At 57.5% G+C, this 24,942-nt stretch overlaps 2 protein-coding genes across 2 annotated transcripts in view; one reads left to right on the top strand and one right to left on the bottom strand.

Moving 5' to 3' along the window:
* The window catches only part of CFAP92 (cilia and flagella associated protein 92 (putative)), a 56,520-nt gene extending 42,345 nt beyond the window's left edge, over positions 1-14,175 (bottom strand). The window contains 9 exon segments of the mRNA XM_039248644.1: positions 303-487; positions 5,632-5,775; positions 7,086-7,210; positions 8,306-8,393; positions 9,517-9,648; positions 10,629-10,833; positions 11,415-11,605; positions 13,015-13,288; positions 14,126-14,175. Coding sequence (XP_039104575.1) covers positions 303-487; positions 5,632-5,775; positions 7,086-7,210; positions 8,306-8,393; positions 9,517-9,648; positions 10,629-10,833; positions 11,415-11,605; positions 13,015-13,270 — 1,326 coding nt within the window. The 5' untranslated portion in view covers positions 13,271-13,288; positions 14,126-14,175.
* Positions 14,176-21,322: 7,147 nt separating this feature from the next.
* EFCC1 (EF-hand and coiled-coil domain containing 1) overlaps positions 21,323-24,942 on the top strand; it is a 39,533-nt gene continuing 35,913 nt past the window's right edge. Inside the window, exons 1-3 of the mRNA XM_039248643.1 lie at positions 21,323-21,336; positions 22,134-23,385; positions 24,435-24,898. Of these exons, the coding sequence (XP_039104574.1) occupies positions 21,323-21,336; positions 22,134-23,385; positions 24,435-24,898 (1,730 nt within the window). The remainder of the gene's footprint in view (positions 21,337-22,133; positions 23,386-24,434; positions 24,899-24,942) is intronic.

Below are 24,942 nucleotides of genomic sequence, written 5' to 3'. Positions count from 1 at the left end.
ATGTGTTCCAGCAAAACCAGAGAGCGAACAACAGCTGTATTCATGAAGCCTGGCGGGGGGGGGGAGGGTGTCTGAAGGGGGGATCACTACCTGCACTTGAAGGACACCTGTGGTGAGTGGGGAGACACCAGGAATCGGTAGCTCATAATCCCAGGAACCTAATCTCTCCCATATCTTCTGTGAGATCCTAAACGATCATACATGTCACATAAGGCCGTGAGGGGGAATTAGAGACGACACGTAACGGGCAGCGGTTAGGGAAAACAGAGCTGTCAAGTCGTTTTTCTCCGGCTCACTCTTACCTCTAGTTCGTGGATTGGCACGGGTTGTGATGGGAGGCAGGAAACACACTTGATCTTTATGGTCAGAGGGTTTAAATCCTGCTTCTGCTCCTCAGTCATGATAGGAACTTCTGTTTTAAAACTCAAAAAACAATCTAAAACGCTGGCCGACCTCTGACAGCCACAGCTCACGACAGTTTGCCATCCTGGGGAGGACACACAGCGTTAGACTGTTACTCGTGACAACCCCGACAAGTACAGAGGGATCCGGCCACCCGACAAAAGCCAGTGATAAATCACCGCTGAAAGAAGAAAACTTAAAAGAAACACATGGAATTGGCCAACTCCTACTAGCAGCAGAGCACGGGTCAGTTTCTCAAACCGGGGTCCCCTAAGTCTCCTGAGAGAATTTACTCGTCGTGATTGAACCTCGATGATCATCTTGCAACATCGGCATTTCCTGAACCGTCTACAGGGACAAGATGCTTGGCTGGACCCTCAGGCAGTCTCATCTGCCTGGTCTGGAATGCAGCCTCCACACTAGGGCTTTTAAAAACTTCTTAGGCGATAAATGTTAACAAAAGGGGGGGCGGGGGCTCAGTCGGTTAAGCCTGGGACTGCGGCTCAGGTCATGATCACGGTTCCCGGGCTCGAGCCCCACGTCGGGCTCTGTGCTGACAGCTCGGAGCCTGGGACCTGTGTCAGATTCCGTGTCTCCCTCTCTGCCCCTCCCCCGCTCATGCTCTGTCTCAAAAATTAATATTATAAACAAACAAGTAAATAAAAACTTCTCAGCAATTCAGAATTGCTATTGTAATATCGTAGCTACTGGCCACTTGTGGCTGCTAAAGTTCAAACACAAATCCTAACGGTTCCTTTACCACACGAGTCACACTGCGATGCGCAGCCAGCGCCCCGGCCCGACGACGGCACACAGAACGTTCTACGGCTGCGGGGAGCGCTCCTCCGCGGGTACCTTAGAGCAGCGCACACGCGCCGGGGTGCCCGCCGGGGTGCCCGCGGGGGTGTCCGTGGGGTGTCCTCTGGGGTGCCCGCCGGGGTGTCCGCGGGGTGTCCTCCGGGGTGCCCGCCGGGGTGTCCGCCCGGGTGTCCGCCCGGGTTTCCGCGGGGGGGGTCCGCGGGGTGTCTGCCCGGATGTCTGGGGTGCCCGCCGGGGTGTCCGCGGGGGTGTCTGGGGTGTCGGCCGGGGTGCCGCCGGGGTGTCGGCCGGGGTGCCCGCCGGGGTGTCCGCGGGGGTGTCTGGGGTGCCCGCCGGGGTGCCGGCCGGGGTGCCGCTCTGACCGCTGCAGGGGGTGGGACAAGCGCGGGCGCCGAGGGAGACCCTGCCCGGACCCAGCGCGGCGGCGCACCCTCCACCAGGCCTGCGCGACGGCGTCCCTCGGGACGGGTGCCGAGTTCTCACGGGCAGCAGCGAGCGTGTCTTCTCGCCGACGGGCTCCCTGCACGTTAGCAGGTGGAGACGGAGGGGGGGGGGTTAAAATCCTCCAGTTTTACAAGCGGAGAGGCCTGGGCTCCGATCCTGGGTTCGACCCTCAGTTGCCGCGAGACCCGCGGGTCGGAGGCTCTCTGAGGCCTAAGCTCATTGTTTACCTGCTGTATAAGCACGTGCGTGCGTGTGTACGCGGGTGCGTGCATGTGTGCCTGCGTGCGTGTGCTCGTGTGCGTGTGCACATGCCTGCGTGTGCGTGCTCGTGTAGGTGTGCGTGTGCTCGTGTGCGTGTGCACATGCCTGCGTGCGTGTGCGCGTACACGTGTGCCGCGCATGCGCCCCGGGGGGGTAGAGCTGGGGTTGGAGGCTGCGTCCCAGGTGGGATGCGAAGTCCCCGCACGGAGCGACTGCGTGGGGACGTTTACGGCCACGGCCGAGCCCTAGCCCCCCCACCCCCCAAACTGAAAGATACAAGGCGTGACGCACAGTCACGGGTGGTCACGGGCTGAGACGCCCCACGGGACACTCTGGCCGCCGGGCTGGCGGGAAGGCCTAAGAGCGGCCCCGAGGGGACCAGACGCCGGCGAGCCTCCATCGCTGCGGGGCGGGGCGGGGCCGGGCCGGGCCGGGGGGCGTGCGCCCCACTCGCGCCCCGCGCCCGGACGTCAGTCACACGCCGCGTCTGCGGAGCCGAACGACGCGCGCGCGCCTCCCGCGCCTCGCGTTACGTACCGAAGCCTCCCTGACGGGACGTGCGGGGCTGGCCGGGTGACCCGGGGGCCGGGTGTACGAAAACGCAGGTCACCAGGGACGCGCGCCCGCGGGGGGCCGAGAGTCTCGGCATTTCCTCGTGTGCCCGCAGCCCGATTCCGGCTTTCTCGGGGCGACGCGGGTCAAGCGGGCTCGTACGTGCAAAGGGGCTGCGCGTGCCCCCAGCACACGGGGGCTCGCTTCTCGTGGCTTCTACCACAGCACTCGTGTGTGTCCCGGGCGCGCGACGCCCGGCGGGTCGCGCGCAGAGCAGGCACTTCCAGGAGCTCGGGGGGCGGCCCAGCCCCCGACGCGGGCTCAGACCGCGACCTCAGGGCGCCCGAGGCCGAGCCCGCGGCTCCCGGCAGGGCGGACCGCGGAGGCCACACCGCGACCTGCGCCCCGGAGCCGAGAGGGAGGCTCCCGCGCACACGGGCCACTCGGGTCGCCCTCAGACACTTGGGAGGGAAGGGACAGTCCCGGGGGGTCCCCGACTCGAAGCCACAGACACCCAAGGACACAGGCCGTTCTCGTGTGGCACCGGCTGGCACACTGCGGGACGCGCGGCAGCAGCCCTGACACTCCGCTCCGCCTGTGACACCTGTGACAAAACCTGTGACGACGCCTGTGACGACGCCTGTGACGACGCCTCTGACGACACCTGTGACGACACCTGTGACGACGCCTCTGACAACACCTGTGACGTGTGACGACTCCTGTGGCAACACCTTCTCACACCGGGGGGGGGCACACACACGCCCCGGCCGAGGAGACAAACGGAGCGGGAGGGACACCGCGCGGTGCCCCGAACAGGCCCTAACGCCACGCGGGCCCCACGACAGCCCCGCGCGTCCATGGCGTCCGCTCCCGGAGGGAAACTGAGGCCCAGGGACGCGAAGACGCCGGCGGACGCCTCCGGGCCAGTGAGTCCCTGCCCGGCCACGCCTGGCCCTCCGCTGGCTCTGTTCACTCCAACACAGGATCCTTCTAGAATCTTAACGTGTTACTGGCTGACCAGTGGTCGTCACTCAGGGAGGCAAAGCCGACGGCCTGGTTTGAAATCGACGGCGATTGTCAAAAATGACCCGCAGGCTGTGGAATCATCTCGTGCTGTTATTTTATGGCAGAAACAAACACGGGGCGCCTGCGGTGGCCCTTGCTTTCAGCTCAGCTCAGGATCTCCCGGTGGGGAGTTCGAGCCCCCTCCCCCCGTCCTCACCCCGCTTGTGCTCTCTCTCAAAATAAACTTAAAAAAATTTTTTTAATCCGTATAATTGGCCTGCCACGCCAAGGTCATTCTTAGTTTCCGACCATCGGCATGAGGGAGGTTTCCCTTGCCGTCTTCCTTGCACCCAGCCCCCACCCAAACGTCCCCGCACCCCGCGTCCGGCTGTGTGCAAGGTGCCCTGCTGGGGGGGGGGGGGTCACCACCTCCCTCCTGCGGTGAGGACGCGGAGCTGAAGCACCCGGACAGTGTGGGCAGCCCGTCGGCCGGCGGCCGAGCCGGGGTTCCAAGTGTGACGGTCCCCGGCGCTCTCGAACAACCGCCCCATCGCGGATGATGACCGAGACCCCACAGGCTGGGGGAGGGAGGAGGGCAGGCACGGGTCGGTTTCACCTGCTGGGAAGTCACCCAGGCAGGTGGAGACCATCCGAGCTGCTTCCCTCCCAGCAAGGTTACAAAGCAAAGCCAAGCCCGATCCAAAGTCAGCGACCGGGCAGAGCTCACCCACCTCCAGGCACCGGCCTCTCTGGGGACACGGCCCCGCAGAGCCTTCCCCCCAGAGATGTCTGCGCCGAGCGGGAGGGAGCGAGGCCGGGTCCCCCTGGAGCACAGCCGAAGAGGGGGTAAGGGTCTCGGAAAAGTCAGTTCTCTAGAAAAGATTCCAAAGCAGTGGGGAGGCTAAAACAGCCTGAAAAGCCCAACTTTAGGGGAAAGCCGATTTTCAAAAATCCATTTAAAAGTGAAAACTAGGGGCACCTGGGGGGCTCAGTGGGTTAAGCGTCCATCATGGGTTCAGGTCATGATCTCGCGGTCCATGAGTTCGAGCCCCGCGTCGGGCTCTGTGCTGACAGCTCAGAGCCTGGAGCTGCTTCGGATCCTGTGTCCCTGCCACCCGCCCCATTCATTCATTCTCTCTCTCTCTCTCTCTCTCTCTCTCTCTCAAAAATAAACATTAAAAAAAAATTTTAAGTAAAAGTGAAAACTAAAAAATTAAAGGTATTTCCTCAAATTCATATCAGTATCAACCCAAGAGCTTGTGATAATTATGATTTTCCAATCACTCGACACTGACCTTAGGAGGTAAAACCCCAAAGAGCTGCAAAGGTGGGGGTTCCATCCCAAGATGGAAACCTAAATTTCTGCAGATTGGCCAGTAGAGGGCGCACGTTTACCCTGATGGCCAAAAAAATTTACAATGAAATAGGCTCAAAATGACTTTCTCTATAAAGAGAAGGGTTTCCCCCGTATTACTATTTCAAAAACGAAGTTGCATAATTTTACCCAAAATATATTCTGAGCTTTCCATGAACACAACCTATGGATATAACACACCTACTCTTGCTCATTTGTTAAACCGGAGAGAGCCTCGTTTCTAAACTGTGACAGAGCTTACAGAGCAAAAGAATGAAACCCCCCTTCTGCCGCTGAGCTCTGTGACCTCAGGGAGGTTGCTTTGCCTTCTCGGAGTTTGGATTCCTCACAGAATAAAGGGTAGCAACCCCAGCACCACCTTTACAAGTTCACCGGGAGAACCAGAGTTGGCCACGAGCAGTAAATGATGGGCCAGAAATACTGGCTCCCTTTCCTCATTTCCTTTACGAGAGGTTCTTAGAAAACTGTGCAGGAAGCCGATTATAAAAAGCAGCATCCTATTTAGCAAACAAAATCAGGACAGTTATTCTCACAAGTTTCTTTGGACTCTGGAATCAGACCCAAGTTCCAATCCTGGCCTCACCTTTACTTGCTGTGTGATCTCGGACAACCCACTTGACCTCTCTGTGCCTCTTTTTCCTCCTCCGTTTTGCCGAAGTGGCTGTGAGCATGGAGGTGGGTGGCAGAGCAGAGGCTTGGTCAGTGCAAGTTTATGGACATTCTAGCCACGTGTGACCAGACAGCTCACAACTGCTGGGCACAGGCCTACCTACCTGCGAGGAGCGGCATCAGCACAAGCTCCGTAGAGAAGACTCCGTGCTTTTCATTTTCCGCCCCCTTGAAGTCACTGTCTTCCCCTGGAGATTTCTTCTTTCTCCTCTGGGCCTTCTTTCTCGCCTCTGACTCTTTCTGTTTACCTGTAAAATCAAAGGAAGGAAATCAGTGTTAAGAGGAGCTCATAGTGGGGCGCCTGGGTGGCTTAGTCGGTTAAGCGTCCGACTTTCGCTTAGGTCATGATCTCGCGGTTTGTGGGTTCGAGCCCCGCGTCGGGCTCTGTGCTGACAGCTTGGAGCCTGGAGTTTGCTTCAGATTCCGTGTCTCCCTCTGTCTGCCCCTCCCCCGTTCATGCTGTCTCTCAAAAATGAATAAACGTTAAAAAAAGTTTTTTTTTTAAAGCAAGCCTCTTCAACCTGAAAAAGAGAAAACTCAGAGTTGAAGGTGTTCAGGTCTAAAAGTGTTGACTAGTCTTTTAGGACCTTAAAAATAGGAACGAGAGCAACTATGTTTCCGACGCCTGGTGGAGAGCCCACTCAGGCAACCACTCTCCCCCCGCCCCCAGGCTGCAGAGTGTTGAACTTGAACCAGGAAAAGCAGATTAATTGATAGAGAGTTAAGGAAATGACTTGTAGCCATTACGGCTGAACAAACAGGAAGCAGGCCATCCCAGGAGGCAGCAAGTGCACCAGCTCTAGAATATTCTACGTCCTACTAGAAACGCAACTGCTTACTGAAAAACTGGTGAGGAGAACAAGGTCAGGAATGAAGAGGTCCATGTAGGGGCTTCTGACGACCCTTGCGCCTCGTCTGTCACTAAGATTACAAGCTTCTGCATGAGCCGTTCCTGTAAACTGGGATGCTATTTCCCATCCTCCACCATAAGAGGCAAGTAACCTCTCATCTTCCAAGATTACTTCCATAACCCCGAGATTTTCATGCCCCCCGTGTTCACAGCACCAGGAGCCAGGCGCACAGAAGCATCGGTGGAGTAGGAAGGGATGCAGTGTGGACGGGCGGGGCCGTGGCAGGAACGGATGCCAGGGCGCCAGGGACGGCTGGGTGAGGTGACACAGAACGGGGAAGTTGAATGTGTATGTAGTATTCTTTCACTTTTGAGTCACGCGTGGTCAGGTATCAAAGTATCTTTCTGAAGTATTCTGCATTTGAAATATTTCATAATCCCGAGCGCCTGGGGGGCTCAGTCGGTTGAGCATCCTACTCTTGATTTTGGCTGGGGTCGTGATCCCAGGGTTGTGGGGTCGTGATCCCAGGGTTGTGGGGTCGAGCCGCCATGTTGGGCTCCACGCTGGGCATGAAGCCTGCTTAAGATTTTCTCCCCCTCTCCCTCTGCCTCTACTCATGGGCACTCACTCTCTAAAATTTAAAAAAAATTCATAATTCTTCCAAGTCTAGTTATATTATAAAATTCCAAAATCCCATCCTAACTTACTCTGAAATTTCGGCTTTTCTAATATGTTTGTCAAACTGCTAAATGATGATCTCTCCATTAATTCTTTCATCTCCATCCCAGTTGCGGCTCCCAAACCAATGGCTGGTTCTCTTAAAATACTCCATCTAGAAAGTTCACAAAGAGAAAAATGAATGAAGGTGAAAATAGTCAGGGACCAGACCTAAGAATCTATTTGCTGGACCAAATGTGAGCAGATTTTCTTAAATGGCATTGTATTTCTCGATCCAATGCTTCTTAAATTTCGGTGTGCACATGAATCACCTGAAAATGCTGCTAAATAAAAGGCAGGCTAGGGTTCGGTGTGGACCTGGAGTGGACCTGACATTCTACGTTTTTAACAGGTTCCCAATAACGCTGATGCTTTGCTCTACAGACCACACTTGCACTGTCAACTTCTAACTGACCAACTAGAAGTATTAAGGAAAATAATATATTTTTTATAAAAGCAATCAAAACTCTAAAAACATTGAGGAACTCACTTATAGGAATTAACCGACATTTATAGGAAGAAAAAAAAATTTTAATTCTATTAAAAATCATAAAGGAGGGACTGAATTAGGCAAAAAGACATACCATGATCATGGATGGGAGAACTTCACAAATCAATGCATAAATTCAGTGCGAAAAGCCCACAATTTTTAATCAAGATTTTTTTTAAATAACATGGTCTCTTGGGTTCTCTCCATCCTATTCCCCCAAGCCACCAGCGGGGCCTCCACGCTGCCCCACTGCGGTCCCCACAGCATCCAAGGATTCTCCTTCTCCAGATCCCTCTTAGGCTCCAAGAGCACCTGCACTCAGCAGGAAGGGCTGTGGACTTGGCATCCAAGGTATGGGCTGGGGCCCCGGCTTCACGAACACTCCCAAGATTCCAAAGAATTCCAATTTTAAAGCTTTGTGCCAATCACTTTACCACCACTCTGTTGCGTTGTGAAGGCAGTGGAGGTAGTGACACCCCCTTACAGAGTGACCGAGGTGAGGATGAAGTGAGATAAACCAACACACAGAAAAGCACGGTGCATGTTTACACTCCTAAACACAAGCACTCCTTTCCGTAGTCCTTTAGTTTCACCTGGATTGTATGAGCTCCGACCTAACTGAGGTCCTAAGAGTCCACGTAGCTCTTGGTGAGAGTTTATAGGGCCAGTACAAGAGGGGGCTCCATCCCACTCCCCAAAATAACGTGGGTCCATTCTCACCGAACTGTGCCAAGATCATCCGTTCTGAGTGCCTTTTCATATTCCTCGGAACTCTTGGAAAAAGCTTCAGGCTCTGCTGTGTGAGAATCTGATAATATTTATTAGCAAACAGACTTCTTGTTCCACTCTGGCTCATTAAGAAATGGGGGCCCTTTACCCATTTAGCAATGCCAGTCACAGGGCAGAGGGCTTGATGTGTGGTGGGCATTCAGTAAAAAGACTGGTTAATAATAAATGAGTAAATGAGTGAATGTACAGGTAATTCAATTATTTGAGCAAATGGAGGCCAAGACAAGGCTTCCGATTTCTCCTATGACATGCCACAGAGGGCGGGGGGAAAAAGAAAGAAAGAAAGTCTATTATCTATTCCGGTGCCTGCTTCGGCACCGTTTACATCAGAGAATACTGAAAACATTCCCAGAATCCCTAAGTTCCCACCTACAGGGAACGGTTCAGAAAATTCTATTGCCACCAGCAGCTGAAATATTACGTAGTCACCACGAACGGAGTGGATGCAAAGTTCTTAAGTAAATAGGAAAGTGCATGTCATAACACAATAATCTCAGAACACAAAATTAGGAATCCAGACCTCATCTATGTTAAAAAACAATCTTACAACAAAGGTATCTGACGTAACATAACAACCAAAGTATTACACTGCCTGTTCCCGGTGATGAAATTATAGACTGTTTTCTCGGTTTGTTTTGTACTTTTCTATATTTACCGAATTTTCTTTAAAAAAAAAAAAAACCACAATGCACCAGTGTAACCCCTACAGTTAGAAAAGTTGCATAGGGGCATCTGGGTGGCTCAGTCGGTTGGGCATCCAACTTCGGCTCAGGTTATGACCTCGCAGTTTGTGGGTTCGAGCCCCACGTCGGGCTCTGTGCTCACAGCTCAGAGCCTGGAGCCTGTTTCAGATTCTGTGTCTCCCTCTGTCTCACCCTCCCCTGCTCATGCTCTGTCTCTCTCAAAAATAAATAAATAAACTATTTTAAAAAAGAAAAGTTGCATAAGCCACAGAAGAAACAAAAAGAAAACCAAAGGACCGACGACAGAAGGCGACTCCCGCCCCGAGCGCAGTGATTGCTTCCAGGGCGAAGCAGCGCCAGCGGGAGCTGCTGACCCACCCGAGGGAGCCAGGGCACCTGCGCCCCCTTCCCCGCCATCGCCCTTGGCTCTGTCTGTCCACGCAGGTCAGAGCCACTCACCAGGCAAGGGCTTCGTGTGTCTTCCGGCCTTCTCTGCCCTTTCTGGCGCGTGCTCCTGGCTCCACCCCTCTCTGCGGTGTGCGCCCTGCTCACACAACCTTCTCTGACTTAAAACCAGCTGTTTCACTTCCTCTAGAACGCAGGAGAATCACCGAGTCGGTCAATCAGGAATAGCTGCTGGACGCCCTCTGTGCGTTCAGCATGTCCTCGTGGTACCCGTGGAGCAGGGGCGAGAGAGGGGGCCCCTGCCCCCCGGGCCTCCTTCAAACCACCGGGCAGCTCAGACCTCAATGGGCAAAGAAGACCTTGTGTTTCCATTCAGTCATCACGCTTGGCCTGTAGGCGCCTGCACTTGCCTGTCTCACCACGTGAATTTCCGATCCTCTTTGTAACATGAGCCAAACGTCTCTCGCGTTTCCGCACTCCCGAGAAAGGAGTTTCTAGAAGATAGCTCTTCAAGGCCCCCCAGGCGCCCTAGTCCTTAAATTCTTTCCAGACAGCACACATCCTCTTTATTGGGGGCGGGGGTGGGGGGGGCACGTCCATCATCCTGCCTCAGGGGCCCACGGCCAAGGTCAAGATGGAGACGGGTTGCACTGGGCTGTCTGGCTCTGGATCTTTCGCTCTCCTGGCTGTCAGCTGGGAGGTGAGCGAAAGGATGCGTTCTGGTCCTTGATGGACTATTTACCCAAGTAAGAAACTAGAGGGTCCGCAGGAGAATAGTTACACGGTTGTCTGGGGTCGTGGGAACTTTCACTTGGCTCTTCTGTTTCGTGGTGGGGTTTTTTGGTTTTGTTTTTTGGGGTTTTTTTGTGATTTTTTATTTATTTATTTATCTATTTATTTTGGTTTTTGGTCAGTGAACACCCATTACTTGGCCAGAAGACAAGCTGGTGGGGACCGCACAGGTCACCTGCGCGGGGACAGGAAGTCCAGGCATGTGCCAGAGCTGGAGGTGGGCACGACGTACACACAGTGGATCGCCACAAGGCGGCACGTGCCCAGGGCAAAGGAGATGCAGTAAACGAGGGACCCCGGCTCCTGTCCTGTCAACAGTGAGAAGCCACGCGCCTCCAGAGATATTTCAAATAAAACACAAACCCCCCACTTACCAGAAGACCCGACATCATCTGGATACACAGGGGTCTTTAACCGGTAGTACCTGACTTTCCTGGACACCCTGTCCCTGGTATCCCAGACCTTCAAGGTGATTTTGTGACAACTGATTTTCTTTAGTAATTCCTTCGTCACGTTGATGTTAAAAGTTTGGGTCCATGACACCCAGATCTTGTCCCCTTCAAGCCATGGCCTCACCGTCTGTGTAAAAGAACACCAGGAGGTTTGAAGCGTGCGAGACGGGGAGGCTTAGCAGCCCATGATTACCCCACACACACACCCTTGCCAGCCTCGCCCTTCTGGGCACCGAAGGTGCTCCCCTCCACCTGTGTGCCTTCCGTGCCTGGCTCTCCCCCAGCTCCCGCCAAACATCAGCAAATGGGAGTCCCGGCCCGGGCGCCGTCACACCTCTGGGTTCCTTGGCAAAGGCAGAATCAATGCCATTACCTGTAGACAGTGCCCTTTCTGGTGACTTCCAAGCACTGACCCGGAGCCAGGCCACGGGCAGGAGGCTGGCGGTGTGTGCGGGCAGGCCAGACTTTGAAAACACCAAAGAAATTACTCGACAAAGATATCTAAATAGAAAGTCAGGTAACTGGTATTTAATTAGGTCTGTGAGGATTCTCATTCAGTAGATCTGGGGTAGGAACCTAATATCCTGCATTTCTAGCAAGTTCCAGGGGAAGAAAGTCCGCTTTGTGTAGTATTAGACTATATGTGAGCTCTGTGCGCGCGCGCGCACACACGTACACACACACACACACACACACACACACACACACCTTGACTCCTGAATCCAGGAACAATTTGGCCACCGTTGGAAACACCACCATGTCAATTTTTTTAGGCTCCCCATCATCCGGCAGAAGGAAATACTCCGTGTGGTAGTACCGGCGAGACTTTGAGGCAAGTTTCTCCGTTCTAGACTGTTTCCTATGTTTTTCCACGAAAAATGTAGATTTTCCTCTATGACCTAGAAGACATGGGTTTGGGGAGTCCCCTTTGAACCTCGCATGAGAAAACAGATGGAGCTCCCATGAAGGAAGGAAGGAAGGGCCAGGGGGCTGCCTCCCCCCACCCACGCTGCTCGCCCTGCTTGGGGGCTGAGGTACAGGTCCGGGCCCCTGGCCAGCAGGGGAGCAGGCTGTACACCAGACAGCAGGGTGCCAAAATTCAGTCCACGACTCCGAGAGGGAGTGTCTCCTTTTTTTTTTTTTAAACTTTGCCAATATTTTTTACTGTTTTTTTTTTCTTCTGAGAGAGAGAGAGAGAGAGAGAGAGTGCGTGAGCAGGGGAGGGTCAGAGAGAGAGGGAGACACAGAATCTAAAGCAGCTCCAGGCTCTGAGCTGTCAGCACAGAGCCCGACGTGGGGCTCAAACCCACAAACCGTGAGATCGTGACCTGAGCCAAAGTCGGACATTTAACCAGCTGAGCCACTCAGGTGCCTCGGGAGCGTCTCCTTACATTTTTCACCTGAGGCGCCTCGTCTGCCTCACCGTGGTCTTGGCAGTAAAAAAAGTTTGAGTCACCAAGACCGTAGGTCAATTCTAAACATGGTATATACATCTAACCAAATAGCGTCCAAAGTATCTGAGGCAACAATGGACAGAACTACAAAGGAGACGCTGAAATTAATCTTCGGGGGGGGGGGGTAAGTTAGTGCAAGTTGAAAAAAATATATATATCAAAACATGGAGTTCTCTTCTCTGCCCCCAATCTTGGGGTTCAACCATGTGACTGGCTTTGGCCAATAGAATGCTAGCAGGTAGGAGGTGCTCAAAGAACTGAAGAGTTCTTGCATGGCCGGATTTGCACCCTTAGTGCGCCTGTGCCTTCCCGTAGGAGGTGTCTGGCTACCCACCCCCCTTGTGTCCAGGAGGAAGGGGAGAGGCGCACGGAGCAGAGGAGAACCCACCGACCTGCTCACCCAGAACGAGGGACTCGTGTTCAAAGCCCCCGACTGGTGGAGCTTTGTGTGTTTGGGACACACTTTGGGTTTGGGACACAGCCTTGGTGTGGCCCAAACTACCGGGTGTAGCTATGCACTCAGAGATTTGGATTCAATCCATCTTGAGAATCTGTGTTTTCAACAAGAAATTAGGCGATGGGGGAAGCAATGCCTTACCTCTTCCCCACGCATTCGTCTGCAGAAGGCAGAAATCATACCGCCTACTTCTTAGCGTTAGGAGAGGATTAAACACGTGAAGCCCATATAACCGCTTGCGTGCTGGCCCACCGTGGGCACCCTCAAATCGCAGCTTCTTTCCTGACCTCTGCCCCTGGCACCGGCCACCCCACTTGCGGAAGCCAGCGGAGGGAGCTCGGGCGCCCTAACTTCTGGGGGAAGGTCAGTGTCGAGCCCCCGTCTGCAGAGCGCTTACCAGCAGTCACCGGGAAGGCCAGCGAGATGACGAACTTGCAGGGGACAACCTGGGGCACATCCGAGCCGAAGCTGCCGGCGGGTGAGGACAAGGACTCGCTGCCGCAGCGCTGGTCGGAGTCGGACTCCGGGGCCCGGGCCCTCAGGTGCTCCTCCATCTCGCACTCGCTCCCGGACTGGTAAAAGCTGCCCATGGAGGATATGGGCGCCGGGCTCGGCCGGTCCTCCTCTCCCCACTCCCAGGCCTGCGGGGACATCCTGCGCGGCACTCCCGGCTGGAAGACAGCGAGGGCACTGCGGTCACCGCCTCTGTTCCCAGAAGGCAAGCCCTGCCCCTTTCGGGATAACCCACCCCTCCCCTCCTTCCCTCCCCTCCGCCTGCCTGGGGCGAACGGCCAAGGCCTGGCACACCGCCTGGCACGCAGGAGGCGAGCAACCGGGAGCCACAGAGAACGAGGCTGGCACTGATCGTGACAGGCAACGCCAGCTTCTCCAACGGCGACTCTCCTCCCCCAGCCCAGCCCCTCCCCCTTTCACAAGCCGATCATTGACGCTTCTCCAGCATCAGCTCCAGGTGAGTGCAATTCCCTTCTTTAAAAAAAAAAAAATTTAATGTTTTATTTATTCCTGAGAGAGAGCGCGCGTAAGCAGGGGAGGGTCAGAGAGACGGAGAGCGGCCAAGCGGGGGGAGAGCCGGCGTTTCCACCCCGTGGGGCCGGGGGAGCGGCCGGGGGTCGGCCGTGCAAGGTGAGGTCGGAGAGGGCGAGACCCCCCCCCCGGGGGCAGCACACGCAGGGGCCCTGAGTGCCGGGCCTGTTCCGGGATCCGGTCCGGACCGCGGGCGGCGCCCCTGGGAGGGGCAGGTGCACTGGCACCGCTGCGCTCGGAGGTCTGGGCGCGGAGCAGCCGCGGACGGACAGTGCACAGCCGCTGCCCTGCTCACTAACCGGGGGCGTCTTACGACACAGGCTCCCTCTCGGGCTCAGGGCGCGAGCCCAGGGCCGTCGGGGGGCGCTCGGCTGATGCCCGGAAAGGGGTGCCCAGCGGCCGGGCGGGCGGCCGGGCCCGTCGGTACCTGCGACGGGACGCGCGGGGCAGCGGCCGGGGCTCACCGTGGCGTCCGCCGGCTCGCAGCCCCGCTGCTGGGCGGCCGGGCCCGGCGGCTCCGGGGATGCAGTGTGTGCGTCCGGCAGGGAGGCCCCGGCGCGGCCGCGCAAGTCTGTTTACGGTTGCTAGGAGACGGGCGAGGCCGCGGCCCGGGGCGGGGCTCCGCTGGGGGCGGGGCTCCCCTGGGGGCGGGGCTTCCCGGGGCGGGGCTTTCCCCGGGGGCGGGACTTCCGCCCTGAGCCCCTGGCCCCTGACCCGGTGCAGACAAGGTGTCTCCAAATTCAGAAAGTAGCTGGAGCACCTGGGGGGCTCAGTCGGTTGAGCAAATTCGGAAACTAGTTGCCAGCTTGCATTCATTCATCCATCCATCCATCCATCCACCCACTCATTCAATCTTTAAAGAATTCCGGATCTGAACGTGAGCGCCTTTGACACACGCCGCCCTCACCTCAGCACAGGGGACAAGGATGCGGCCCCCCATACGGCCGGCCGCCCCCACCTTCCGTTCTCTGAAAACTCGGATATCCCTACTCTATCCCAAGCCGCCTCCACATAGATTCTCTGCTTCTGTCGCCATCGTCCTTAAAATCCCGTGAGAATTCTGTTCAGTGACCATGAGCCCAGCTCCCAGATGAGGAAACTGAGGCTGGGCCTGGTGACACGCCTGGCACGGAGGAGCAGGCCGCAGAGGTAACTGGCAGGAGGGCGGGGGCGGGCTTCATCGAGGAGGTGACAAAGGCCAGCTGTGGGGTTTGCCAGGGGATGAAAGCCAGAGAAAGAATTCCAGGCAGAGGGAAGAGCCTATGCAAGAGCCCAGGGGGTGAAGCTGCATGGCAAATTCCAGGAAGGGGTGATGAGGCTGGAGTGGTGGGCAGAGGGCGCCTGGGACACGGGTGTGGAGGGCAGGCAGGGCTCACGCCTGGGCAGTGAGGGGCCACCTTAGGTTTTCTGTTAAGGGAGAGTAGCTCCACTCAGGTCACTCAGAGTAGAAAATGGGAGGTGAGACTCCACACGTGTAACTGTTGGGGAAACTGAGGCTCTGCGCTGAGATACGACCTACCCATGGTTAAAGGGCAAAACTGTGGCAGAGCTGGGGCTACCCGGGTCCCCTGCCTCCCACTTGCCGCCTCCCTAGACCACCCCTTCTAGAATACCGCCCCCTGGCTGGGGCCCTCCAACATTCCTCGGGTTGAATCAGTCTAAAAAACCTGAGGCTCAAAAATGACTATGAGAGCCGGTTAAGCGTCCGACTTTCCGACTTTCGCTCAGGTCATGATCTCGCGGTTCGTGGGTTCGAGCCCCGCGTCGGGCTCTGTGCTGACTGCCAGCTCAGAGCCTGTTTCGGATTCTGTGTCTCCCTCTCTCTCTGACCCTCCCCTTCTCATGCTGTCTCTCTCAGAAATAAGTAAAACATTAAAAGAAAAAATTTACCAAAAAAAATTTAATAAAAAAATAACTGGAACAGACCCCGTATTTTTTAAAGTTGCCTCCGCCCAGATTCTATTGCACGGCCAAGGTTTAGAACCACTGCCTTGAGAGAAATGATGTCTAGGTCAAGACCCAGAGCATCGTGGGATAGGGTGAGGGCAAAGGTATGCTAGCTGGTACTCGGGTGTGAGAGGTGGGTCCACAACCTCACCTCAACAAAGATGCCTTCAGGACAGGCAGGAAGAAAAGCAAAGAAAAATGAGTATATGTTCCAGTTGCCTATTGCTGCGTAACAAAGCATCCCAAAACTCAATGGCATCAAACGACAGCCATTTGTTATTCTGCACAGCTCTACAGACCGGTGACTCTTCACCGGTGTGGCCTGGGCTCGCTCACTGGGCTGGATCATCTGTATCATCACGGCTGGGAGGTCTGAGATGGCCTCACTCGTCTGGCAGTCGGTGCCCTTGGCTGGGGTACCTCAATCCATCCCCCTCACCCTCCATGTGGCCCCCCCGCACCCCACCAGGCTGGACTGGCAGCCTCACGTGGCATTCTCAGGGCAGGGTTATCTATGAAAGCAAAGGTGGAAGCTATAAGGCCTGTTGAGACTGAGGCTTGGGAATTAGGACAGTGTCATTTCTGCCACGTCCAGTGACCAGAGCAAGTCACAAGGGCCAGACAAGATTCGAGGGGATGGAGAACAGACCCCACCTCTGCCCAGGAGGAAGGGCACAGCCACACCGCAGACCCGCATCCCATGGATGGGAGCAATTTGAAGGCATTCAATCACTTCTTTCTTCCTCCCAGGATAGGGGAGCCCCAAAGCTTTCCATGGGCATCTAGAAGGCTTTCTGAAGTTTTCCTAAGCCTCTGGCAGAGGATGCCTATTTGGGGAAAAGCTACACCCACCTTCTTCCTGGCATCTCTAACCGCCCCCCTTTTAAACAGCTATATTGAGGTGTATTTTATATCATAAAATGTACCCATTTCAAGTGTAGAGTCCAGTGATTTTCGGTTAACTTTACCAAGCCATGAAATCAACTGTCTCCCTAATAGGCCCTTCATGCACATTTACAATTAACCTCTGTTCCCAGCCCCGGGGCCACCATTAATCTGCCTCTGCCTCTAAAACTCTGCCTTTTCCAGACATTTCAGGTAAGTGGAGTCGTATGTTACGTGGTTTGGCTTTGTGACTGGCCTCTCTCGTTTAGCATGTTTCTGAGGCTCATCCGCACTGTAGCATGAATCAATACTTCATTCCTTTCGGTTGCTAAATAATGTTCCATTGTGGGATAGACCACATTTTGTCTCTCCGTTCATCCCTCAACGACGCTGAGGCCGAACACGCAGACATTTATGAAAAACGCTGCCATGAACATTCCCATGAAAGTCTCTGCCTGATCAGATGTGCTCATTTCCCTTGAGCAGACACTTGGGGTAAAATAGCAGGGTCACGTGGTCGTGGTGTGGGGAACAAAGGCAAAAGGAAAAAAAATAAACTTCCTTACAACTTACAGCCCATTAACACATCCTTGAAACAGGCAGGGTGACCTTCCTCTAGGAGCTCAGCTGCCTGGATGTTAATACTTTGCTGAGAGCAAAAGGCAATCTTTGCTTAACGTCATCCTGACCTCCAAGATCCCGTGAGTCTCCTCTCACATACAAAAATCCCTTTGGAAACTTCCTTTATCCCCCAAGATATATGTTAGCAATCCTCCTCGAAGCATACGGCCCCCTGATACACATCCGAAGGGTCTCATGACTGAGGTTTTACTAGACGGTAGTAAATGACCTTTTCCTAACAGCAGTTGGTCCCTCAAGATCCTGGAAATTCCTCAGCCTTAGGCTGTCCCTAACCCCCTCCCAACTTGCATGTATATAACCAGTCACTCCTCACAGGCCCAGCGCAGCTCTTCGGCCCCGGGGTCCTGTCCCTGAGCTTTAATAAAACCACCTTTTTGCACCCAAGATGCCGCAAGAATTCTTTCTTGACTGATGGCTCCAAACCCCGCCATCTCCACATCAGTAGTTTCACGTTTCTCTCTCTGAGAAATGGCCAAACTGTTTTTCCAAAGTGGCCGCACCAGGTCACATTCCACCATCATAGGAGGAGGGCTCCCGCCCCCCCCCCCGAAACCACTTATTGTCTAACTTACTATAGCCGTTCTCACGAGTATGAAATGGTATCTCTTTGTGGTTTTATTTTGTGCTTCCCCAGTGACTAATGACACTGAGATCTTTTCACGGACTTGGTGGCCATCCATAATCCTCTTTGGTAAAATGTCTCTTCCTGTCTTTCGCCCACTGTTTGACTGGATTATGATTCAGCTGTAGGAGTGTTTTGTGAAGTCGGAATACAAGTCCTTTGTCGGGCCTATGTCTACAAATATTTTCTCCTGCTCTCCTGCCGGTCCTTTTATTTTCTTAATGGCATCTCTACTGTTGCAGTTTGAAGTGCAAAAGTTTTGAATTTTGATGAGGTCCAATTTATCGATTTTTTTTTCTTTTTTGGACCGTGCATTTGTTGCTGTATCTAAGAAATACATCCGTGCTTTGCCTGGCTCAGTCCGATTTTTACTAGAGAGAGGAGTAAAACTTGGTGTCTGAACCCTAAGCAAATCCACTAACCAAGAAGACTCCTGAAAATATAAAAGCTTTGTCACTGAAAATGCTGGCTCCCAGACATTCCCAGACACCCCGGGGGGGGGGGGGGTTACAGAAGACCAAAGCTTTCTGAAAAACGGTTCGACAATATCAGGAGCTTATAAAAGGTGCAAACCCCTTGGCACAGTAGTCAATCACTCAGGATAGAGAGTCAACAGTGTACAGTGTTGTTTTAATGGAGAAAAACCCCAAACCACCTTGATGTGCGTCCGTGCGGGGGGGGGGGGGGGAATGAAACGCCTCACGGCTCCTAAGAGGCAACATGAAACTGTCTCAAGAACGTTTGCAAAGGAATATTAATGGCGGCAAAGCTGTTCAGGAAGTAGAGTTGATGTGCAAGGAAAGATCCGCAGCAAGAGCATTTCCACTGTGTTTGTCTAGGTTGAGTTGAATGAGGTACAATTCACGTCCTCGAAAGCTCGGCCTTTTAAGTGCTTCGACAGATGTACCCAGCCCCTTAGCAACCACCCCAGTGAAGTCCTTTCATGCCCAAATGCAGGGAAAACGCCTGGAAATAAATACATCAGAAGAATCCACGGTCCCCTCTGACGGCGGTGATTTTTGCCGGTCAGCGTTTTTCTGGGCTGTTGAAAGACGCTTTAAACAACATACTCTTTGAAATGGCTCAGACAACCCTGAACTGACTTCAGAAAGTCATCTCTCTGCGCGGGGCCCCCGCTCTCCGCCACCGCCAGCCCAGACAAAAGGGCCCAGGAGCCCTCTGAGTCTGCTCATTTAACAAAAACCTTGTGGGTCCAACCGGGATGGTTTCAGAGGCGCCTGGTAACCCTGGCCCGCAGACGCACAGCCCTGACAGGCCACCACTATGAAACCCTGACTTCCCCGCCCTGCTGAGCGGAGGGGGCCAGGGGCCGCGAGGCTCCGCGGCAAGATATGTAAAGGCTTTCTTTTCAGTGTGGAAGGCCCGGGAACACTGCTGGTCAAAGGATTCCGTCACTAAAAGCCGCCCCCAGCTGCGGCGACAGCCGGGCCAGCTCAGCGCTGACGTCAAATCAAATCCTATTCAATTGCAGAAGCGGGGCTGGGAAGTCCAGAGCCAAGATCCAGAGTCCTGTTCTACGCAGCAAACCCCCAGGCCTGGGGCGGGGAGGTGGGCGGGGGGGGGGGCGGCCCAATACTTCGGAGGTCCAGCTGGACACCCCGCCGACTACAGCATGGGGAGTCTCTGATTCCAACGTGGCTGGATCAGAGGACACTGAATCCCCCCCCACCGGCCAGAGGGGGCCTTCGCACTGGATGCAGGGAGTTCGCGTGTCCCCACAAAGCTGCGTTGTCAGCGCCTGGCCGTGCGAAAGCTCAGGCCTCACCTGAGCCCCCCGATAAGTTACAACGTGGTGTAATCGCTGCCTTAAAAAAAATACAAATAAAAACTATATGTAGCAGGGCACCTGGGTGGCTTAGTCGGTGAAGCGTCCGACTTTCGCTCAGGTCATGATCTCGCGGTTCGTGGGTTCGAGCCCCGCGTCGGGCTCTGTGCTGACTGCCAGCTCTGAGCCTGGAGCCTGTTTCAGTCTGTGACTCCCTCTCTCTCTGACCCTCCCCTGCTCACGCTGTCTCTCTCTCTCCTAGAAATAAATAAAAATATTTAAAAAAAAACTATATGTAGCATTTGTAGGCCAGGAAAATCTGTGGAGGGTGACACACGACGCTACACCCAGGGGCGACCCGCCGAGCTGGGGAAGTTGGAGAGCCTCTCCTCTGAGTGTGGCTGACGCTATTCCGGGTCAGCGGACAAGCGGCTGCTGCCCTCCCGGCTGACTGATGGCCTCGTACAGGCGGACGGACGACACACACAGGCCAGACGGGCTGTCGGGGGTGCAGAGTGCTCTCCAGGGAGCAAAGGCCCTGGGTGGGGGGGGCTGTAAAGAGCTGGGGAAGCAGATGCAGACACCCTGCGGTGAGTCAGGAGAGAGGGGCTCAGGGAGGAAGGCAATGGCAACAGCGGAGGAACGTGGGGCGACTGCGGGGCCGCAGGGCTTCGCCTCTAGTCCTCGTGAGCGGGAAAGACTTAGGGGGTCGTGGGCAGAGGGGGGACCCTCTGGTCATGGAGCACAGGCTGTACGAGTCCAAGGGCCGTTCTTAGGGGAGCCTGTTGCAATAACACAGGGGAGAGACACTGGGGGGGGCGGCGGAGTGGGCTCGGGGAGCACTGGACAGCCCGACTGGCTCCAGCGGGGGCGGGAACACAGAGAGCAGAACAGGGACTTGCTGAGGAAGGCTGGGGGCACGGTGACCTGACCTGGGGGCCGCAGGAGGCCAGACTGAGACCATCCGTTTTACTTACCCACCAAGAAGCGCAGGAAAACATGGCTGATGGGAAGGGAGATGGGGCAGCCATTTTGAAAAAGTTGGGCAGTTCCTCAAAAGTTAAACATAAAACCACCACCCAGCGGGCGCCCGAGGGGCCCATTGGTTGAAGTGGCTGACGCTTGATCTCAGCTCAGGTCATGATCTCACGGTTGTGAGATCGAGCCCCACGTCCGGCTCTGGGCTGACGGCGTGGGGCCTGCTTGGGACTCTCTCTCTACGCCCTTCCCCTGCTCGTGCTCCCTCTCTCTCTCAAAAATAAATAAATGAACATTAAAATAACATACCATCCAAGCAGCCGTGCCACTCCAGATCTACACAAGAGAAATGAAAACATGTCCACACAAAAACACCAACATGTATGTTCACAGTTCCCACAAAGGGTGGGAACAACCCAAATGTCCATCAGCTGATGAACAGATAAGCAAAACCACGATCCACACACGGGGCGGGGCGGGGGGGGGGTAGGACTCAGCCATAAAACGGAAGAAAGTACTGACTCGTGCTACAACGTGGGCAAACCTTGAAAACGTTATTGTTAATATTTTCAGAAAGGAGCCAGTCACATACCGTGTGACTCCACTTACCCACGAAGTCCCACAGACGCAGGAAGGGGTGGTGGCCCAGCGCCCGAGGTTGGGGGTGGAAGGTGCAGACGCCGAGAACGAGCTGAGTGTGCAAAGGCTTTAGGGAAAACGTTCTGCAGTTAGACCGTGACGGTTACGTACTCTACAAACGCACTAGAAGCATTTACTCACACCGTTAAGGGGGTGAATTTTATGGCGTCTAAACGGTGAGTAAGGTGTGTCCTCCCTGAGAGGAAGGCAGAGAACAAAGGGAGGGAAGGAGGGAACAGAGAACGGAAGGGAGGGAGGGACGAGGGAGACACAGAGAGAGGAAGGGGGAGGCGTCGTCTTGTCAAAAAGAGAAATGTCAGAGCAAAGGCGACACATCTGTGACGGCCAGAAATAACCACAAAACCAGTTCTGAGTTGTGCACACGTCTTCACAGAAAATATTTACTACGTTCTGTGCGGTTTTGTTGTGTAAGTCGTGACACCGTACATAATAAGCTGCAACTTACTTAGCTCAGTCCCCCGTTTTTGGGGATTCACTGCGCTGACAGGGTGACGGGGACGGGGCGACGGGGGGGCGGGGACGGGGCGGCGGGGACGGGGCGACGGGGACGGGGTGTCTCCAGCTTCTCAGTGTCACAAACAGTGAGGCAGTGAACACCCTGTGAATACGCAGGACGTATTTTTCTAAAGTCAGAGCCAAGAAGTGGAACTGATGGAAAACTTTTTGTCAAAATAATATTACTTTTATAATTAAAAAAAATTATGTCCAAAATGGGTGGGGAGAAGCATCTAGGTCCTTCCCTTGGGCAAAATCTTCAAGAATGAGTTAATTTACCAAATAAACTGCCGACTCTGGGAGACTGCAGGAGAGGAGACAGAACTTTAGTGCTTTTTCGAAATCCGGGATTTGACGTTTACATTTCTGGGGCTGAACCCAAGCCCGCACCCGCCCACCTCACAGCCAAGGGCAGCTGAACGATCCGCCTGCCGCCCCAACGCGGCTGGAGGGCCAGGCCCCCCGAGGGCGGCTTTGCCCCCACCTGCCGCCGGGGCGCAGGCCCCAGAGCCCACTCGCCGCCCACGGGCGCCAAGGGCGTTGCGTCCGGGCGGGCGGAGGTCTGTCCACGCGGAGGGCTCCGAACGCGGGGCCCCAGGGCGCCGGTCACCCCCCCGACCCCCTCCTCCGCGCCGGTCACCCCCCCAACCCCCTCCTCCGCGCCGGCCACCCCCCCGACCCCCCTCCTCCGCGCCGGCCACCCCCCGACCCCCCTCCGGGCCGGTCACCGCGCGAGCTCCCCGCACCGCCGACGGGGCAGCGACACGACGTGGGGGCCCGAGCGCCCGGGTGTGGACACACGGGGAGGGGGCGTCTGTGCACGTGCGCGGGCAGGGGCGGTCGGAGCCCCTCGAGGGGCTATTCCGGAAAGACCGTTGGAGGAGAAGGGGTGGAGCCACGCGTGGGCTCGGGGACACGGCCCCCGCACAGGCCCGGGCTGCGCCCCCGTCCGGCTCCGGTGCCCACGCCGCCCGCGGTCCCGGCAAACTCGGCGCAGCGCGGGCGCGGCCGAGGGCGGGGGGCTGAACGGCGCCGGGAGTGGGAGGGGCGAGGGGAGGAGGGCGCGGGGTCCCGGGAGGAGCCAGACCGAGAGGGGGGCCGGGCCCCCCACCCCCGCCCCTCCCCGGCAGCCCGGGACACACGCAGGCGGCCGCCGAGCCCCGCCCTCCGAGGAGCCCCGGGGCCGCCCTGGCAGCGGCGCGGCGGCGATGGAGCCGAGCGGCGGGGCCCCGGGGGGCGCGGCGGGCGACCCGTGCCGGCGGCCCGCGCGGCGCGCCCAGTGTGTGCCGAGCGCCCCGGCGCAGCGGCGCGGGCGGGGCCGCGGCGGGCAGGACGAGGCGCTGGTGCCCGCCGCCCGCCCGGCCCCGGCCCTGCAGGAGGTCGCCGGCCGCCTGCCCCGCGCCGACTTCCGCGCCCTCTGCGCGGTCCGGGGGCTGCGCGCCGCGGGGGCCGCGGCCGCGGAGGAGGAGCCGCCCGAGCTCACCTTCCGCCGGCTCCACGCGCGGCTCCGCGGCTACTTCGGCCTCAGCGAGCGCATCGAGACGCGGACCCGCCCGCGCCGCCGCCGCCGCGCGCCCCGCGAGCCCGGCCCGGACGGCGGCCCCGGCGGCCCCGGCGACCCCGGCGACCCCAGCGAGCGCCTGGCGCGGCTGGAGGAGGAGAACGGCAGCCTGCGCGAGCTGGCGGAGGACCTGCGGGCCGCGCTGCAGGTGCGCCGGCGGGGGGCGGGCGCGGGGGCGCGGGGGGCGCGGGGGCGCGGGGCGCGGGGGCGCGGGGCGCGGGGCGCGGGGGGCGCGGGGCGCGGGGGCGGGCGCGGGGGGCGCGGGGGCGAGGGGGCGCGGGGGCAGCGGCTGCACGGAGGCGGGGTCGTGGGGCGGAACCCGGGGGCGAGGCGGCCCCGCCCCCCCCGCGGCTCACCTGCGTCCTGTCCGTGTCCCAGCCGGTCCGCGCAGGTCCCCAGCCCACGCCGCCCCCGCCCTCACGGCAGTCGCGTTCTCCCAGGACACCCGGGCCGGCTCACACAGTCAGTTGTTAAACAGGCATCTGGAGCCCTCTGCGGTGCCAGGCTGTGGGGTCGCGGGGAGAGTTTAGGAGATACGGGGTGAAGAGGGCCCCGTTCCCGCCCCGAAGGAGCTCCCTGCGTAACCGCAGACCAGCAGCTCAGTGGATCATTCAGCGGATACTCAAGGGCCTCCCTCGGGGCCAGGCCTGGTATCCCGGTGCTAAATAGGGGGTGTCCCTGTTCCTCAGGCAGTCACCGGCCACCGAACCCCGGGGGGCAGGCGGCCTCTGGGATACTGAGGAGGAAGCGTGAGATACGGACCCAGCCCAAGCAGCTGGATTCCGTGACAAGCCCTGAGCGCCGTGCCCAGCCTCGTGCCAAGGGCGTAGGGGCGCGAGGAGTTAAAGAGCAGCCTGCGCCCCGGGGCAGCGGAGGGAGGGGGGCGCTGCCCACGGCCCCCTGCCCTGAGCGGCCGAGGGGGGCACGCTGCTGGCAGTGCCCGTAGCTCTGCACCCGGCGGGGGGCCGGCAACCAGGAAGCACCGGAGAAGCAAAGGGCGCAGTGCGGCGGAGGAGGGTCCAGGCTCATTCACCCTCCAGGTATTTGCGGAGCACCCACTGTGTGCCAGGCCTGGTTTAGGCGTCGGAGGCACGGCGGGAAACAAGACAGAAACCCCACCCTCGGAGGCGTCCTGACCAGACCCCCGGGGGTCTGGAAACGCCCTTCTGAGACGCTTCGATTGCTCCCCGAGTCTAGGGGTCGGGATGGAGGAGCCTCGCAAGGCTGAGCGCCGCCAAGGCGGGGACGAGCCGTGACGCGCGGGAATCCGTGGGGGCCGCTCTCGTCTCCGCCGCCCCGGAGGAAGGGTGCTCATCGGAGCCCCCGCCCCTTAGGGCCGAGTTCGGACGCGCGCGGGAGGCCCGGGCAGCGTGCGCAACAGACGTGCGCCGTGCGTGCCCCGCGGCGCTCACCGCCGTGCCCGCGGCCCTGTCCCCGCAGGTCGGCCTCTGGAAGAGCCAGGCGGGCGCGCTGGCGGCGGCCGAGGCCCGCGCGGGGCGGCTGCGCCGGGGTCACGCCGAGGCTCGGCGGCGCGCGGAGGCGGCGCGGGACGCGGTGCTGCGCAGCCTGGGCCGCGTGCGCGAGCTCGAGGCGCTGGCGACGCAGGTGCCCGGCCTGCGGCGCTGCGTGCGGCGGCTGGAGGGCGAGCTGCGGCGCTACAGGTGAGCGCGGGCGCCCCCAGCCCGGGGGCGGCCCCCCCCCCCCC

The sequence above is a fragment of the Hyaena hyaena genome, unplaced genomic scaffold (genome assembly GCF_003009895.1).
Source record: "Hyaena hyaena isolate Hyena2069 unplaced genomic scaffold, ASM300989v1 scaffold_316, whole genome shotgun sequence".
NCBI classification, from domain to species: domain Eukaryota; kingdom Metazoa; phylum Chordata; class Mammalia; order Carnivora; family Hyaenidae; genus Hyaena; species Hyaena hyaena.
Note: the sequence above shows the minus strand (reverse complement) of the source record. Positions and strands in the feature narration are given on the sequence as shown.